General features: G+C 35.1%; 1 protein-coding gene across 9 annotated transcripts in view; it reads right to left on the bottom strand.

Annotated features, from left to right (window-relative positions):
* Dmd (dystrophin) overlaps positions 1–13,913 on the bottom strand; it is a 2,209,767-nt gene that overhangs the window by 790,010 nt on the left and 1,405,844 nt on the right. For all 9 annotated transcript variants that reach the window (XM_028881805.2, XM_037198928.1, XM_037198927.1 and 6 more), the window contains one exon: positions 1,322–1,463. In XM_028881805.2, coding sequence (XP_028737638.1) covers positions 1,322–1,463 — 142 coding nt within the window. The remainder of the gene's footprint in view (positions 1–1,321; positions 1,464–13,913) is intronic.

The following is a 13,913-nucleotide window of genomic DNA, read 5'->3' as shown; positions in this document are numbered from 1 at the left end:
GAAGTAGGTCTCTTGGCTGAAGAGGCTAGCTGCAGCAGAGAGGTAAGGCTCTTAGCTCTGATCGCTTGGCTTTTTTCTTTGCATTGGTTTTGTGTTTTTTATTTAATAAGATGATTGATTACAACTACACAATATATTCAGGAAAGATTGCTTTCTAAGAATGGACTGGGCTTGTTTTTTTTTTTTTTTCCAAGAGTGCAATGGTATACAAATGTCTCACAAACTTTCAGTACTGAAATGTCAAATAAATACTATAATATCTGATATTCAGTGTGTCTCCAATATTTGTTTACTGAATAATGAAACTGTTTTACTTTGTACTCTATCCATGATAGGATGTAATTTTTATTTTTTTCATTCAAAGAAATAGGATCCATTTGAAATATAATATACTTGAATAAATAAACTGAATCATTAAGTCTATTTCCATTTGACTATATAACCATCTACAATGACAAGTATAACAACCTGTTACAAGAATTCATATGAAGATTAAATAAAATTAGAGTTGTAATAAAATCTAATATTTGACACTGATAAAATATTAATTTTCATTCCTCTTTCCTTTATGAATTAAAATAATATAGTTCCCAAAGTGTTCCTTTTCTAAAACTAAAACCAGAAAAATTAAATTGTCTGTACAATTAGGTTACATCAATGAGCCAGGTGAGGTAATAGCAGATATCATAAAAATTCTCTTGAATACACTGTGTGTCTATTTTACCAGTATGTAAAATGAACCAGTGTGATGATTTTGGTATTCACATAAAATATTCTAAAGCTAAACCCTACTTTAGGTTAATGTAAAACCTTTAGCTAGTAGCTGAAATAATGTTAATTTGAAAACGAATATCTTCACTAAGAAATGTTTTGCTTCTTTAGTGAGGCTCACAGTCCTCAGTAATGAAGCTTAAAGCAGATTGCAAAGTTGTTCCCATTTAGATATAGATATTTTGATTTCACGCTTTGTTCTTCAATTCTAAAAATCATTTGAATTGTATAATCCTAAAACAAGTCTAAAATTAATTTTAAGAATTTTAAGTTAGTTTTCAAAATAACCACCATACACTATGCATATATAAAGAAAATGTGTTTCTAAATGCTCACACATGTATGTATGTATGTATGTATGTATGTATGTACGTATGCATGTATGTAGATTGACATTCATTTAGTAAAGAGAAACTAAGGCTGGGAGAAAACACATTGATAAGTACTAAAGATAACATAATGGACATCAAATCAATGATTCAACACATTAAAATAGATTTGTATGTGCTTTATACAAATAGGCCCTGGGTATTTTTGTATACAAAATTACCTTCACTTGTTCAAGTTTTTCTTTTAGTTGCTGTTCATTTCCAAGTGGAGTATTAGTGATGTTATCTGCTTCTTCCAACCACAAAACAAATTCATTTAAATCTCTTTGAAATTCTGACAAGACATTCTTTTGTTCTTCACTCCTGTAGAAAGAATAATAAAATTATTGTAAATGGCATACCTGTCAAGGTTTAAAAAACAAACAAACTGATCCCTCGCTTCTGTGATTGGTATGTAAAATGAATAAAACCTTTCTTAATAAAAAGATATATAAACAAAGATATTCAATAAAGTATTTATAATTGATAATAAAAAAACAAAATGATCAGGGTGACAGATTTGTATTTTTTTTTTTTTTTGAGACAGGGTTTCTCTGTGTAGCTTTGTGCCTTTCCTGGATCTCGCTCTGTAGACTAGGCTGGTCTCAAACTAACAAAGATCCACCTGGCTTTGCCCTCTGAGTGCTGGGATTAAAGGCATGCGCCACCACCACCCGGCTGTAGTCTTCGTTTTTGCAGTTATGTTTGCTGGGAATTTTAAACTGTGTGTGTGTTTTTCCCAATTTTATTTATTGAGTAATATTTATCTATAAAATATTCTTATCCTTCCTCTTCTTAACCCTCAAACTTTTATGTATTTCACTTTTTTCTTATCCACTATTAAAAGAAAAATACTCAAAAGTTTTTTATTGTAAATTCTATGTAGATATTTAATTCTTACAGAATTCTTTCCTTGATTTTTTTTGTACAAGTATTCAATTGAAATAGAAATTATCTTTTGGATTCTGGAAGAGTATTTTGTAACTTTAGACATGAAGAAATATGAACATTCATCTGAATTCTTAACATTTTCTCTTTTATTTTCCAAAGTCTAGACTGAGCGGCTCTTACGGCAAATTTGGCTCGTGGTTTGATTTTATGTGGTTTCTGAACAAATACTTTATTTTCGCCCTTCTTGATAACCATTGGGCTCTTTGCTGTGTTTTTCAAATATACTAGGAAGACTTACTCATTTCTCTGTCTTGAAAATCTTTTTCTTCAATTTCAAATATGACTGCCTATCACCTCATCTAGGTTTTTCATGCAAATTCTATTTAAAACTGTACTCCCCTCAATTTTTCTATACTTCCTCTCTGTTTGGGGGTTTCTATTTAGACTCTAAAATTAGTATGCTCCATCATTGGTTTTACTTGTTGATCCCTCTGTCTCTCACACCCTTAGTGAAGGCTTCAGTGTGATTATTTGCTACTATAATTGTGTTTTCTGACAATGTCTGCGATAGAACAGGTGCATAATAATAAATACATGATGAGTGGATTAATTAGTGAGCTTACCATTCTTTTCAATTTTGTTTGCCTTTCTGTTCTAAAAGAATCTTTCCATTTTTTTTAAAAAAAATATGGGTTTTGAAATGTGGTATTTTTTCCCCATTGTGTACTATAGTGTTTCATTTAAAGACACTTTCAACTAGAGGGTATTTGGTACCATCATTCTGGATATGAACAAAATGGTGGTGGGTAGGTGTGGGAAAGCTGCCCATTAATATGACACCATATAAAGGGTTGAAAACACAAGACAACTTTGTTTCTCTGGCATACCTTTGTCATATGCCTCCCTTTTGTATATATGAGTGAAACATAAGTTAAATGACTGAAGTATTATGAGAATATTCTCCAATTTTGAGTCTGGCTGTCCTGCATCAGTTTTTCTTTCTTTCAAGACATGGGGGTAGGGAAGTGGAAATTTCTTGCAGTAGAATTACTGTTACTGTTACTTTGATAAACCTTATAGGGAAATAGATTATCTCAACTCCTGGAAGTTTGTTTTAGAATATGGAACAACATTGTTTACTTTCAGAATCTGTCTTAGATGAGAAGCCTCAAGTACAGAATAAAATTTCAAAAGCCTGTAGTAACTCTCAGATGATATAATTGTGTGGTTAAATTCTTTTTTTCTTTTTTGGTAAATTACATTTTATTCTCATAAAGCAAGAAACTATTCTACAAGCAATCTTCCTCCATTTCTACACTCTAAAATACTACTCAAATAGAGGCAAACAAAATTAATTTTAATTCTCACAATATAGAATTAATATGATATTTTCATAACATAGATAAAGGGATTTACTGTGTGACTGACTGTTTCACACTGAAGCTTGTATGTTTACACTCTTAAAAGTACTTAACCAGCTGGGAGTGGTGGCACAGGTCTTTAATCCCAGCATTCTGGAGACACAGGCAGGCAGATCTCTATGAGTTTTAAGCCATCCTGGTCTACAAATTGAGTTCCAGGATAGCTAGGGCTGTTACACATATGTGTCGTGTCCTGAAAAACCAAAAAAATAAGTACTCAGCCAAGAAAATAAATGTGCTTAATCATTATAATTAGGATTTATATAGTTAATTGTGACAAAGCCCTATATGTATTATTTACAAATTTTCTTTATTTAATATTCTACTGTGAGTAGGGCTGGGTTTAGTTAAGTCATAGAGTACTTCACTTACACATGTAGGACCTTGAGTTCAATCTTCAGATGTACAAACACAAAAATTAAGCTTAGTTGACTTAGGTTATTAATTACTCTGAAAAATATTTTTTAAGACTCAGAGTAATAGTTCCTGGAGTTCTTTACATACTTAAGTTCAGCTGTCTGTCAGATGTGGGATTGGAAAAGTTTTTTTTTTTTCTCATATTCTACTTTCCATTTTGTCCTATTGACAGTGTCCTTTGCCTTACAGAAAGAAGTTTTTCAGTTTCATGACGTCCCATTTATTAATTGTCGATCTTAGTATCTGTGTTGCTGGTGTTCTGTTTGGGAAGCTGTCTCCTGTGCCAGTGCATTCAAGGCTACTTCCCATTTTCTCTTCTATCAGGTTCAGTGTAACTGGATTTATGTTGAGGTCGTTGATCCACTTTGGACATGAGTTTTATACATGGTGATAGATATGGATCTATTTAAATTCTTTTATATGCCAACATCCAGTTAGATCAGCACTGTTTGTTGAAGATGATTTCTTTTTTATGTTGCATATTTTGGGCTTCTTTATCAAAAATCAGGTGTCCCTAAGTGTGTGGATTTTCATCTGGGTCTTTGGTTTGATTCCATTGATCTACCTGTCTGTTTTCATGACAATACCACTTTCTTTTTGTTACTATATAGCTCTCTAGTAGACCTTGAAATCAAGGATGGTAATTCCTCCAGAATGTCTTTTTATTCTACAGGATTGTGCTGTGGGATAACCCCTCTGTATGATGTGAATATGTTTTCTTATGACTGGTTAATAAGGAAGATGTTTTGGCCTATAACAAGGCAGGAAAGGGCCAGGTGGGATATCCAAGCAGAGATATATGTAGAAGGGCAGAGTCGGGAGCAGATGCCAGTCAGCTGCTGGAGGACAAATATGTATTAGACCAAAGGCAAGGCCATAAGACTAGTTTCAAAACATAGATTAAAAGAAATGGGTTAATTCAATGTTGTAAGACCTACTCAGTAATAAGACTTAGCAATAGGCCAAACAGTTTGCAATTAATATTAAGCCTCTGAGTGATTATTTTCAAAGTGACTGTGGGACTGGGCAGGACAGAAAAGCCTCCATTTACAGGATTGTTTTAGCTATTGTGGTTTTTTATTTTTCCATATGAAGTTGACCATTGCTCTTTAAATGTCTGTAAATAATTCTATTGGAATTTTTATGGGGGTTGAACTGAATCTGTAAATTGCTTTTGGTAAGATGGCATTTTAAGACTTCTAGCAATAGTGGATATGTAGCCTGAACTAGGTCATCTCCTGTGACTAGGCAAGGCTTTCAGTGGAGGGAAGGGGACACCAAACCAGCCATACAACTTTTAGCCTGCAGTCTGTCCTGCCTACAAGATGTTCTGGATGTGGTTCAGTGATTCTGGGAGTGGCCAACCAATGATTAGTCCAGCCTCAGACCCATACTAAAAAAAAATTGAGCCTACCCTTGACACTACTCAGAGTGCTAGGACCCAGAGGCTGGATGACTCAGACACCGATGATAGAACCACATACTATCAGAGAAAAAAAAAAAGTCAACATAATGATGCCTGTTGATATTCTGCTATACTCAGAGATTGGTGACTACCCCGAATTGTCATCAGGCAGACTTCATCCAGTAACTGAAAACAGATGCAGAGATCCACAGCCAAACATTAGGCTGAGATCAGGGGATCCTGTTGAAGAGGGGGAGGAAGGATTGTATGAGCTAGCAGGGTCAAGGACATCACAAGGAAGTCCACAGAAACAACTAACGTGTAGTCATAGGAGCTCACAGAGTCTGAAATGACAACCTGGGAGCCTGCATGGGATCTACCAAGGCTCTCAACTTGTGACAGATGTGTAGCTTGGTCTACTTGTGGAACTCCTAAGGGTTGGAGCAGGGATTGTCCCTAAAGGTTTGGCTGGATTTGGGAACCTCTTCCTCATGCTGGGTTGCCTTGTCCAGACTTAATACAAGGGAAGGAACTTAGTCCTACCTCAACTTGATATGCCATGTTTTGTTGATACCCATAGGAGGTCTGTACCTTTCTGAACAGAAACAGAGGAGGAATGGATTGAGTGGGGACAGGGAGATGGGGGAAGGAATGGAAGGGGAGAAGGGAGGGGAAACTGCAGTCCTGATGTAAAATAAATAAATACATTTAATTAATAAAAAATAACAGTAATAAGCTGCTGTGGGATGGTCTGTATGTCAAATCTGTTGCTCTGATTGGTCAATAAATAAAACACTGATTGGCCAGTGGCCAGGCAGGAAGTAGGTAGGAGAAGGAGAGAGGAGAATACTGGGAAGCAGAAGGCTGAGGCAGAGACACTGCCTGCTGCCGCCATGACCAGCAGTATGTGAAGACACCGGTAAGCCACCAGCCACGTGGCAAGGTATAGATTTATGGAAATGGATTAATTTAAGCTATAAGAACAGTTAGCAAGAAGCTTGCCACAGCCATACAGTTTGTATGCAATATAAGTCTCTGTGTTTACTTGGTTGGGTCTGAGCGGCTGTGGGACTGGAGGGTGACAAAGATTTGTCCTGACTGTGGGCAAGGCAGGAAAACTCTAGCTACAAATGGCGCCCAATGAGAGGGCAAGGGTTTCCACCTAAAACCTGAGAAAAGATTCTAAAACGGAGCTAAAAAACAGCTTCCTAATTGTCTCTCTCAAATGAGCAGCATCTGCCGGTTTGAGTTACTGGCGGGTTCCTGGCGTGTGTGCTTGACCTGCAGTATGGCGGGAATGAGGCCTCTGCAAGTGGCACATTAAGCTGCATGGTGGATTTAGCCTTTGCTAGTACAAAACAAAAAGAGGTTTCTGGGCTACACGCTGCTTTGATAAGAAGCATAGACCCACTATTTCTGAGAGTTGATGGCTCCCAGAGCTGGCAGGAAAACGTACCACCGCCATGTTGGGAAGCTGAAGTGGGAGGAGCCAGCAGCCACAGTGCTAAGAAGGCTGCAGTTTAAAGCAATAGGCTCAAGGTAATATAAAACATAAGCCACATATAGATGGCTACCACACAGAGAATCTGGATTATGTTCTCTTTGATATTCGTAACTGAAGAAAAACATTTGATTGCAAAAGCTGTTGAGTTATGCCAAAATGTATATTTTAAAGGTATCTTGACTTCAAAATTTGGCTATAAGTATATGTTGCTTTGGAAAAGAGGCTCTGCTTTTGTTTCTACAGAAAGCCAGAGGCTATGGATTTGTTCCAGATTAAGATACATCAGGTTTGACCAGCCAAGACCACTGAAAGGTCTCCGATGACACCATGGCCCAGATGATCCAACATCCAGAATCGTTTCAAGGCAACTGGCTCAGACGATACAGTCTCACAGACTACTCCATGATCCTAAAATTTTCTTTGTGTCCCCATAAGATACAGTGCCCCCCTCCAGCAGGAAGTAGTAAGAGAAGCTACGCCCAAATTCCCAAATATACCAAGCTGGCTTTGGAGATGTATAAAAGTTAAAACCTTCCTTTTTAAAAAAAGAAAAGGGGAAGTGCCGTGGGATGGTCTGTATGTCAAATCTGTTGCTCTATTGGTCAATAAATAAAACACTGATTGGCCAGTGGCCAGGCAGGAAGTAGGTGGGACAAGGAGAGAGGAGAATACTGGGAAGCAGAAGGCTGAGGCAGAGACACTGCCTGCTGCTGCCATGACCAGCAGTATGTGAAGACACCGGTAAGCCACCAGCCACGTGGCAAGGTATACATTTATGAAAATGGATTAATTTAAGCTATAAGAACAGTTAGCAAGAAGCCTGCCACGGCCATACAGTTTGTAAGCAATATAAGTCTCTGTGTTTACTTGGTTGAGTCTGAGCGGCTGTGGGACTGGTGGGTGACAAAGATTTGTCCTGACTGTGGGCAAGGCAGGAAAACTCAAGCTACAATAAGCTGTAATGGATTGTGCCATGTTTCACCATTCCTTTGTTATTAGATATTTAGTTACAATTTTTCATTGTAACAAGCAAATTTATAACATATTTGTTTGTTCATTTTGACACATGCATCTAATAAATTCTTTAGAATAAGAAAAATTAAAAATAAAAATCATGAATTTCAATATTCATACTTAATTATTATGGCATTACTGCCATTAAAGACATTCATTAACTATCACCAAGAATTAGAAAATGCAAGCCAGGCAGTGGTGGCACACGCCATTAATCCCAGCATTTAGGAGGCAGAGGCAGGTGGATCTCAGTGAGTTCAAGGCCAGCCTGGTCTATAAAGTGGGATCCAGGACAGCCAGGACTGTTACACAGAAAAACCCTGTCTTGTGGAAAAAAAAAAGAAAGAAAGAAAGAAAAGGATTAGAAAATGTCAGCTTTCCCATATTTTTATTAGTTTTAAATATTTCTCTTTATATTTTATAATAAATAGAAAAATGTTCATGGATATTCTTTAGCTTTTATTAGTGAAAGTGCTAACATGTTATTCATATAAAATTTACCAAAGTTTCTTTTTTTTTTTTTTTTTTGGTTTTTCAAGACAGAGTTTCTCTGTGTAGCTTTGTGCCTTTCCTGGATCTTGCTCTGTAGCCCAGGCTGGCCTTGAACTCACAGAGATCTGCTTCTTGCCTCTGTCTCCCGAGTGCTGGGATTAAAGGCGTGCGCCACCACGGCCTGGCTCCAAAGTTTCTGTTATCTATTTTATACTGTGCATTTCTCATTTTTCTGTTTGTTTATATAAGTTTTTCACATGTGCATAAATATATTTATGGAGAACACATTTCTGGTTCTCTTTCATCTTTTAGACTGTTTTTGTTCTGCTTTGATTTATTTCTGAACACACAAACCCCATAGATTATTTCTTTATTCTTTTCTTCGCTGTTAGGTATTTTTAAAGTGGTTATATTCTGTAATTATTTGCATGTTGATTTTATTTTAGATACATTTGTTTTCACCAAAAATGTAAGTGTTAATTCATCTTAAATGCATTTAGAATTAATTCTTACAATGAAGTGTTTCTAGAAATTGATATTATTTATTCTGCAAAAAAATCAGTTCAATTGATTTATGAAGCATTCTTTTATAATTTCTGTACTATTAAATGTCTGTTATTCAATAATAATTTACCTTGGATCTTGTAAAAAAAATCATGGAATATTTAAAATACATTTATCCTAGCCGGGCGGTGGTAGCACATGCCTTTGTTCCAAGCACTCAGGAGGCAGAAGCAGGCAGATCTCTGTTAATTTGAGGCCAGCCTGGGCTACCAAGTGAGTTCCAGGAAAGGCTCAAAGCTACACAGAGAAACCCTGTCTTGAAAAACCAAAAAAAAAAAAAAAATACATTCATCTTTTGGTGGGTTAGCCTCCTCTGCCACCTTAGCTCTTTTAACCTAAATAAGGCTTACTTGGCTAAATTATAAAAAAAAAAAAGTCTAAGTGAAGATTAGTGTAGTTGTACTAAATCAATAAATTATTTTTTGAGAATTACTATTTTTCAAATGTAATTCTGCTGTATTTTCTTATTGTAGTTTTTTTGGGCACTGAGAATATTTAAGGTTCACTCATGCATTAAATATAATTAAATTCAGTTTATAATTAATCGTCAGTGTTAGGTTGAAAGGCAATAACTTACAGATCATTTTATAGACTTTAACTGTACACTAATTTATAAAACATTTTAAAAACCTCTGGATAGAAGAAATCATTAAGAACTAGAAGCCCTGGTTAAGAGCTTTGCTACCATCTCTTTATACAACAAAGAAAACTTTCTCTGAAGATTTACTTTTTAAAAAGTATAACATTTTAAAATATGAAAATATTTAGTAGTCATTTATTGTCTTGTATTTTCCATACAATTCAAATACTATATAGAAACCTGGTACAAAAATTACACTGGGACCTTGTAATCTGCTTTTCCAAGTGAACATGTTTTCTGAAATTTTAAGAGCCTCAACTTAAACTTTGAAAAGCAACAGAACACAGCATTTCCAGGCTTGTCTCTTGACAGAACAGTTTAATTTTGTTTTATGTTGGCATTCATCAGATGAAGTATTATTTTTTTTGTTTATCTACTTGCTTAATGCTTATGTTGGGATTTATTCAGGCATGTGGTAGTAATAACAATGAATGGGATATTTAAATTTTCCCATCTGCAATTAAATGGGAAATATTTTTTTTCTTTTAGAGGCATTTCAATACATTTAGCTGTTCTTTTTATCTTAAATAATGGTTTTCATCTGAAATATGGCTCCATTACTATTTACAGTATAAACATTGGTGATGAAATTGAAGGAAAAGTATATCGTGATAGGGGAGATTTGAATAATCAGAAAGGAAAAGTTATCAATGAAATTTAATGTAAATTCAATATATTTACCATTAACTCTTATGAATAGTTCTATGGGGTGCTCTTATTATAAGAGGAGGGCACTGTCTAATCTCCATGACATGATTTCTAATGTGGCAGTACATGTATGTGTATTTATCCAGGGCTGTAGGCCAAGTACTATATATTCCCATGTTGGAATCTTTTCTAGTAGTCGATCCATACTTCATCTTGCTTACCTAATTTTCTCAATGATGAAAATAAACCTTAGATTTGTATACCTTATATGCAGACGTGATGATGTATCTCATTTTCTACATGAGACTTTTCTCTCCAGGTGTTTTAGTGATTGTTTAGATAGAAACTTTAGAAAATGCATCTAGAATCATAACATACATGCACACACAATACTTAATCACTTACAATACGTGTGTTACTTTTAAATTGTGTATTAACTAGAATATTATGACATTTCTTCATTCATATTTCATTTATATAACTGTGTTCAAATTCTTAAGTTGAAGGTTTCATAATGGAGTTTTCAACCTGAGAGATAGACATTTTTAGAAACCAGCCTCAGTTTTCCAACAGATATCATTTTCATCCTAGTGTGATCTGTCCCTTACTGCTGAATCCATGTATAATGATCCACTAGAAATTTAATTCCAAGTCCACCCCACACACAGTTCCATTAGAATTGCTATGTAAAGAGTTTATTTTCTATGGATTGTGTCCACAAATTATAAAAAGTAACTACTTACCTTACTGTTTTAAAGTATTTTTTTCTAAACCTTTATCATCCTTACCTGATTCTTGACATTGTGATACCACAGCACAAAAGTATCCCTAAATTTTCTGTCCAACCAGTTTTTAGATTTTTGCTATTCTAAAAGTTGGCTTTAACAAGTCATTAAAATAATCAACTGAAAGTAAGAATAGCCAGTATCTTGCCATTTGAGAACCTTTAGACATATACAAAATTAAGGTGACACACAGATAACTTGGCCAGGTCGATCTCCCCCTGTCAGGATTGAAATTCATACATACTACTTATTGAAACAGCATGTTTTTCAGAGATGGATTATGGTTGTGTCCACAAATAGTGTGCATGTTAATTTTTCATTATGATTTACTTTATTTCATTTATTATTTGAAACATTCAAAATGTATACAGTAAAAACATTCATATCTTTCTTTTGTTTCTCTCTCTAGATTCCCACTAGATCTCCCCAACATGTCTCAACTTCCTGTCATCTTATTGTTAAGATAACCTACTAAATGCAGCTAGTGTTGTTCTTATCTGTATGTCTATCAGGCCATATACTGCCAATGTCTAAAACCTTAAAGAGGTTTGCTAAGTTTGCTCTCTCAGTATAAATTAGTTTATCCTTGGGTAGATAACATATGAGGAGTATTCAGGGCAGCTATCTATTTCTCATTATTAAATGATTACCATATTTTAGGTAGGTTTGCAAATGGATGACACAAAGAATTAGTTGGAAAATTCATTAAAACCAAATACGAATCAAAATGTTTTCAGCTAATTGAGGGCATTTGGACAAGTTACTTAACTTCCACAAGGCTTCAGCTTCTTTGGCTTAATACTGGGACAAAAAGCAATCACCTCAGAGTGTACTTGTAAGAACTTTGTGTGCTGTGAGAAAACCCAAATTTTGCCTAATGCTTCATTAGCAGCTTTCAAAATATGGTAGATATAATACAATGGGTAAAATAAATAAGAAAGAAGGAAGAATGTGAATAATGAACTTTCTAGTTCTAACTCAATTTTGCCCAAGTGTGCATGCTTATATGCATGGAAGTGTTATTATAACACCTGTAAAATTGTGCAAGCCAACTATCTGAATTCAGATTTTTGTGTGCCATCTGACAGCTTTATTTTTCTTTTCTGACAATCTATTTTGACATTTTTATTCTGTGGAAATACAATTAAAATCTTGATGTCAATCTGTGAGTATGTGTGTAACCAGCTTTGACCAGATCTAGGTCAAGTATACGTATGATTACAATGCAGCAAACATTTGTCATGGTTCATTAGTGTGAGGTGTAATATAGAAATGGCCTCTGTTGTGTACAATCTGAATTCTATTGCTGGAGAGTACAGATATTAAACAAGGCAAAGAAATGAAGTATACAGACGCTGACATAGTGTTAAATACTTCAGGAATAAAAGCAACTAGCAGTAGCAAAGAGTGATAAGGAATGTTGAATAAGTGACAAAGAGTGGTCAAAATGCAATATTGACCAGGAAAGTCCTCACTGAGTCATTGGCTCTAGAGCAAAATGCACATGGCACAGACCAGCTTGATCTTCAATGAAAATCTCAACTCTTCTTACTTGTTCAGCTATCATTTTTCAGTTTCCATTATCATTATTTATTTACATGTCTTACCTGTGGGGTATGAATAAAAGTGGACAACTCACAGATGCCAGGTCACACTCATAAGCCAGCCCTGACCCACTCATCCCAATTCAAGTCACAGGGGATAGTGTTTAATTTTGCTCTAACAGAGGAAAGGACATGAAAGCCAAACAGTCATACTGTTGGTGTTACACATGCACACAAAAACTAAAGTATCATTGATAGCCCCCTGAATAACCATTGGGAGCAAAGCTCCTTGTTCACCAGAAACAATGGTTAAAAGTTTGAATTCCTGAAAATTCCCCATATTGTGTTTAGCCACTAAAATGTGCTTATTTAATAATAATATAATATAATATGATAAAACAACAACTAACTCATCAGAATTAGACAAAACAAACAGTAAGAAAAGAGCTCAAGAGGGCCCATTCATTCACACACTCAGGAATCTCATAAAAACACTTGAGTGGAAGCCATAATACATACGCATAAGACCTAGTACAGACCCATGAAGTCCCTGTATCTGCTGCCTCAGTCTCTGTGAGTGCATAGGAGCTTTGTTCGTGTTGATATACAGGTCTTTGTTTCCTTGTTTTTCTCCATCCCTCTGGTTCTTACACTCTTTCAACCTCCTTTTTAGTGGGTTTCCCTGAGCTCTGAGGGGAGTGACTTGATGAAGACCTTTCATTTAGGACTGAGTGTTCCAAGGTTTCTCACTCTCTACATAATATCTGGCTGTGGGTCTCTGTATTTGTTCCCTGTGGGGTAGGAGGAAGCTTCTCTGATAATGGCTAAGCAAGGCACTGATAATATTTGTCTTTTTGATAGCAACTTGAATTAGGTTGAGTAATAAAGAAATAATATAGGTTAGGGAACACACAATGTAAACACTGTGAGAAAGAATATTCTAAGCAGAGAAAATGAGTACAAAGATCCTGAGGCAGGAGAATAGAACCTCCACAAAAATGATAGACACTTATTAAGTCAACAACATACTTGAAATGTAAAGGAGAGATAGGAAGTAGTGGGGGCCAAAAGACAAGTCTTTAGAGGTCCTAACTCAATCTCCAACCTTTCATATTCATATTCATATAAAATGCAGTTTATAAATTAAAACTATGTCAATTTAATATGCAATAAAACATGGGAAATATTCAGTAAAACAAATTATGTCTCTGATTCATTTTTCTCCTTTTAAAAACTCATTCAAAGATCTATTCATATTATTCTCTCTTCCTAACCACAAAATAACTTCTTTTATAGTTTTACTTCTTTAATTGCCACTTAATGATGTTTCTCCTGGTATTATGATGATTACTATAACTAAATAGTTTAATTATTTGAGGTACTCATGACTTTTATTTCACCAAATGTCATCTGTTATTCTGTACTATATACAATGTAAATAGAGTATAC

This window comes from Peromyscus leucopus, chromosome X (genome assembly GCF_004664715.2).
Source record: "Peromyscus leucopus breed LL Stock chromosome X, UCI_PerLeu_2.1, whole genome shotgun sequence".
In the NCBI taxonomy this organism is placed as follows: Eukaryota; Metazoa; Chordata; class Mammalia; order Rodentia; family Cricetidae; genus Peromyscus; species Peromyscus leucopus.
This window is presented reverse-complemented; position numbering and strand designations above follow the sequence as displayed.